The sequence below is a fragment of the Odontomachus brunneus genome, unplaced genomic scaffold (genome assembly GCF_010583005.1).
Source record: "Odontomachus brunneus isolate Ranch 3 - 2012 unplaced genomic scaffold, Obru_v1 Obru_scaffold_245, whole genome shotgun sequence".
Lineage (NCBI taxonomy): Eukaryota > Metazoa > Arthropoda > Insecta > Hymenoptera > Formicidae > Odontomachus > Odontomachus brunneus.
The window spans coordinates 131614-137624 of NW_022639695.1; the positions used below are offsets into that span (position 1 = coordinate 131614).

Here is a 6011-nt window from a genome sequence, read left to right on the forward strand (position 1 = left end):
AATAACTTAGATAGAAGGCCAATTTCTAATATTTCCATTATCTTCAAAACAGCAAAGTAGCCTTTATTAAATATTTTAGCGTCAATATTGGCGGTGATATTAAGGCCAGAATGTGTGTATGCTTTGAAGCTAACCGCTAAATCGTACTATTAAAACTTTTATTCGCATTTTTTGTGTGGCCACCTTCTAATACATCTTTCATAGAAAGGTTTTTTCCGTTTTTTAAACAGATTTTTCGGAGCAAAGCCGCTGCAAGTCACTGTGCGCTCAGACCACGCCTTACGCGCTCGTACCTGCGTGCGAGAAATGGTCCTGTACGACCTTTTAGATTTTGAATTTCAAACCAAATTTTGGGAATATGTTCTATACATATAATATTATTAATTAAAGCAAAGAAAAGAAATTCGATTTTTGGTGACCCTTTATAGTGCTTTCCCCCCTTAAGTTGTGAAAAAAAAGTTACATAGAAGTCAACATAGTTCATATAGAACATTTTTCCTTATTAAACCATTATCTTCTATAGATTTTTTTGTGCAGAATTCGAATTCGTTGCTCAAATTAACATATGAACCATTATATATTACCATTTCAAAGTTACATACATTTGAAAACGCTAAAACATAGCCATTTTAATACTTTTAAATTAGAACACCTTCGAATTCTGATGTGATGGAAAAATTTGGATGACGGATTCGGCATGTCAAAACGGAATCATGTACTCTGCTTCTTGGATTTGAAATTTGCAGGCCTGTGTAATTGATAAACTAGGAAACAGAAAGTGTGTAAAGTAGTCAAAAAAACAAAGTTATATTGGTTCCGAATTTGAAAGAGTCTAACGCCTTGTTTTCTTCTTTATCAGCAAATTGGAAAAGAAAAAGAATTTGATTTTTCTCACAATAACCTTTTCCTGACAAACCTGCATTTTACTTTGTATTTAACAATGCGATAATTAATTATAGTAATTTTCATTACTGGTTACTTTCAAAACTATATTTGGCAATAGATAATCTCGTTGTCAATGGAGTATCAGTCTTTAATGTGGCATTATAAATATTCTCAGAATACATTTTTCCGTTCTTTATGATAGCAGAAGAAAAAGTAGGAGTTGCCATTTAAAAAAATAAAATTTATAGCTTAAATTAGATAGCCTTATTAGGTTATTAATATTCATATTTTATTATATCTTATCATACCATATTTTCTTCTTAAAAGATCACACTTTTATTTAGTTTAAAGCATTCATGTGCACGAGTTAAAATGAGACATTCTGTATAATGTATTTACATAAAAGTAGAAAAAAATAGATTTAAATATGTTTGGTACCTATTTTACGAGTGAAAACAAAGAATACACGGGAGCGAAATAGTTGGAGATACAAGTAATATGAGTAGAATGAGAAGGAAAAAGTGACTGGTGTAGAGAAGAGACCATTATTTGACTTGAATTGATGGAATTTTTATGTTAAAAATTACTTTTTAAAAATGTTATATACGTAAACTTTCAGTGAATGATCTAATAGAAATAAAATAAAATTGACTATTTAAATATTTGTCAAAACATTTACAGAAGAAATTATATGTCTACATGAAAATCTCAGATGAGATAAGCATTCGTAACAAATCAAATATATTTAACACGTGTCGTGAAATTTATTTGTAAGTTTATTTTTTAAAATACATTTGCAGATTAAAATCAGTTTTTGCGGAAATTTATTTGGTATTTACTGTGTGCTATTTACTGTATGCACGTATGTATACATGCATGTACATACATATATTTCTGTAATTAAAATTACAAGATTAATATTACAATAATTGAGAATACTAGAGTTTTAGAGTCTTTGTTTATATTTGTAAAACATGTACTTCATATATTTATACTTCATTTATAATTAGTTTCATTCATATACAACGTAGAAATTGATATCAGGGTGTCCCAGAACAATTTACGAAGCTCTTGTAAAAACGTAGAACGAGTAGAGATGAACATAAAAGTCCTACATCGTTTTGCAATATTCGCAATAATAATCGAGAAATTAATTGGGAAAGATTAAGGAAAAACGTATGTTGAATGGTCGGAGGAAGAGCGCTCGAGCCGTAACGCGAACCTAGTAATATAGCACACGGATGCCGGTGCGTAGTGAATGGAAGAACATCGCATCTCTGCCTGTGCTTATATCCAGTGATGCGATTTCGAGCCCATATACGCTGGCTAAGTATAGGCATTAGCGCGATGTTCTTCCAATCACCGTGTGCCGGCATCCGCGAGCTATATTACTGGATCGAGCGCTTTTCCTCCGACCATTTAGCACGCGTTTTCCCCAATTAATTTCTCGATTATTATTGCAAATATCGCAAAACGATGTGGGACATTTTGTTTACCTTAATCCACTCTACGTTCTCACAAGAGCTTCGTAGATTGTGCTGAGACATCCTGTATATGTTATATAATGTGTACGTTTTACGTTTTTTTGTATACGTTATTTATTTGTACGTTATATATTTATACTTATAATAATGTAATGTGTTTGAATGTATTCCTTTGAGATCATTAAAACAATTTTTTTGTAGTAATGATACATCAAATATCTATAATTGTTGATTAACCGGCTTGAAAAAGTCAGGGATAATCTCAATTAATTAAATTTTTTTTTTTTTTATACTGTTGGATTGTGTTGACTTTTTTGAAAGACTAATGTCATTCTGTAAACATACTTTACAAATAAATTGTCTTACATGAAAATTTTTCGTCTCAGACGATACTTGCCGGTCTGACGAGTTTACCTGTGCGAATAAGCACTGCATCCAACAGCTATGGGTGTGCGACAATGATAATGATTGCGGGGACAATAGTGACGAGAAAGCTTGCGGACCGATAACTTGTCATCCAAACACTGATTTTGCGTGCTCCGAGAATTATTGCATAACATCGCGATGGAGATGTGATGGCGACTACGATTGTCCTGATCGTTCCGATGAAATAGGATGCAAGGTATTTGATATTTTTTACTAATAGTTTAACGGCGTACTTATATCGAAACAATTTTCAATTGCGGTTGACAGATTTCGAGAGTTTGTTTGAACTGTTAACACTAGAACTACCGACAATTAATGATCTATTTATCAGAGGGAGCTATCAAAATAACCGATTCAAAAAACATTTCAAAGAAAAAATGGTTATTTATTTATTTTTTAGTTTTATATAGTATCAATTTAAAATATAAAATGCACTATTATACATTTCTCAGTAGTACTTATATAATACTACAAAATCATTTTGCTTGCAGTTGTAGTTATAATGTTAAAAAGATGCAAATTCTTGTATATCAATTATTTTTGTACATCTAAGTTTACATAACTTGTATTAATTAAGAGAATATAGTCTAGAGAAATCGAGCACAGATATTTAAACTATAGCAAAATAATAATGTTTGGCAGTAATATAGAGTTGATTTTTTGACTTGGAAGATAGATTTATCTCATACAATGAAAATTCGGAAAAATATTCGACATGTGCGGCATAACATTATTATATAACATTATTATATAACATTGTAAAACATTATTATCCTGTTATAGTTTAAATATTTGCACTAACATCTGATCGACACTCATTAGGCTGTATTTTTAATTTACAAGAGAAATACCAGGTGACTGCTCCGGGGATTTTGATGTGCTTTTTACAGGCTGTTCTTGGGCGAAAAAAAACGACATGTGTCCGACCGTTTCAGACAATGGGCCATAGTTTCGAAAAAATCGATTTTTAAAAATGACTCTAGTCGGCCGCGGCACACTTGATACGTTCGATCGTCACTATTGAACAGCAGCAGCGGTAGCGCAGTAGGTAGACGGTAGGAAGACATTGGCTTCGTACACAGTAGGTCGTGTGTTCAAATCTCGCTTCGCATTTTTTTTATTAAAAATTTCTTATCTGCAATTATTTATATTATTGTAGGTATATACGAAAAAGATTATTTATTTAATTATATTGATATATTTTTCTTATAAATAAAATTTGTAAAATTTTAAATAATTAATGTAATAATTTGAAAAATCTGAATAAAGAAATATTATCTTTATAAATTTCATTTTAATTTAATGTTATTAATTTTTATTACTTTTTGATTCTAGTGAAATTTTATAAATTTGTAAATTAGTAAATAATTAAATATTCATGTGTGGAATAATTATTATTACCGTCGTTGTCGTCATCGTCGTTGTTGTTATTCATATGGACACATAAATAAAAATGTAATAAAAATGTGAGTGATCACGAGCGACATATCGAAAAATTTTCTAATAATTTTCTCAAATAATATAGAATCGTTAAAAAGTGATATAGCATAAACTTCACAACCTTTGGTTATTATTGCGTGATTGATAAGAACAAAAAGAAAAATTCGACAACAAATAAGAGAACAAATTATCTATTAATTTGAAAATTTATAAACTTTTATTACAATCAAAAAGTAATAAAAATTAATAATATTAAATTAAGATGAAATTTATAAAGATAATAATATTCTTTATACAGGTAATAATATTAATATAAGATAATAATATTAATATAAGATAATAATATTAATATAAGATAAGATAATATTTCTTTATACAGATTTTTCAAATTATTACAATAATTAAAAATTTTTTAATTTTTTAATTTTCTTTTACAAAAAATATATCAACATAATTAAATAAATAATGTTTTTCGAGTATATCTACAATAATATAAATAATTATAGATAAGAAAAAATTTTTAATAAAAAAATGTACAAGACTAGATTTGAACACGCAACCTACTGCATACGAAGCCAACGTCTTACCTACTGCGCAACCGCTGCTGTTGTTCAATAATGACGGTCGAACGTATCAAGTATGCCGTAGTTATTTTTAAAAATCGATTTCTTCGAAACTATGACCCATTAGCCAGACACGTGTCGTTTTTTTTTCGCCCAAAAACAGCCTATAAAAAGCATATCAAAATCTCCGGAGCAGTTACCTAGTGTTTCCCTTGTTAGTTATATAATCTGCTTATTAGTTACTTAACATAATCTGTTTATATAATTTGTTCTTATATTACTGTAATTGTAAATTGTTAATATCAAAAAATATTTCTTTATAATACGATAGACGCTAATAGAATGATATTGCATATACAAGATGTTCCAGACTTTTCTTTATGTTTTGTGAAAATGTAGAACGGTTGGAGGTGAACATAAAAGCTCCATATAGTTTTGCGACATGCGCAATAAGTTTTAAAATATTAATAAAAAAAATTGGTGAATGATTACGCACGATATGGTAAATGAGCTGCAGTGGCGCCATCTATCGTTGTATACTTATACATTAAGTGAAATTGAACAAAAATGTTCTTCACCATTTTGCAAATTATTACATATATTTTTAGATATTAATTAAAGAAAATTGTTACATGATTATGTACCACAATGCACAAATTTTCCTTAATTAATATCCAAAAATCTATGTAGTCATTTGCAAAATGGTAGAGGATTTTGCTCATATTTAACTTAAGGGGAGATATACACCTAGCATAGTCGAAAAAATCGATTTTTTTTTTGCATTTTCTTGATGCTTGAGGTCTCAAGAATATCTGGTTAAAATTGCAAGTCAATATCTCGATAAATAACGAAGTTACAGCCGAGAGAGTAAACCGTCTCCGAGAGCGCGCCGTACCGCCTGTTTTGCGGCCGAGCCGAGAGGCAGCGACCCTTCGAAGAGAGCGTGTCTAGACCTGTTTTACGATTCTATTGTGTTTTCGGGCGTGGTCGGGTCCAGGTATAACGGAAATATCACACGACCGTTATTCTTTGCCGGAAATTGGACGCGTTTCGTCAGTAGCTTGCCGTTCGTGCAACTGTGCGTTACAGTGAGTTTTCGTCTGTGAATACATATTCTGAGGAAAATGGATAACAGATATAAAGGTTCTCGGGAAGCTCATCAATCCGGATCTTTTCGCAAAGATCGAAGCAAGAAGAAGATACCGCCCAAAAA

General features: G+C 30.5%; 1 protein-coding gene across 5 annotated transcripts in view; it reads left to right on the top strand.

Moving 5' to 3' along the window:
* Window positions 1-6011, top strand: part of LOC116852663 (low-density lipoprotein receptor-like) — a 229263-nt gene that overhangs the window by 85658 nt on the left and 137594 nt on the right. For all 5 annotated transcript variants that reach the window (XM_032833230.1, XM_032833228.1, XM_032833225.1 and 2 more), the window contains one exon: window positions 2756-2991. In XM_032833230.1, coding sequence (XP_032689121.1) covers window positions 2756-2991 — 236 coding nt within the window. The remainder of the gene's footprint in view (window positions 1-2755; window positions 2992-6011) is intronic.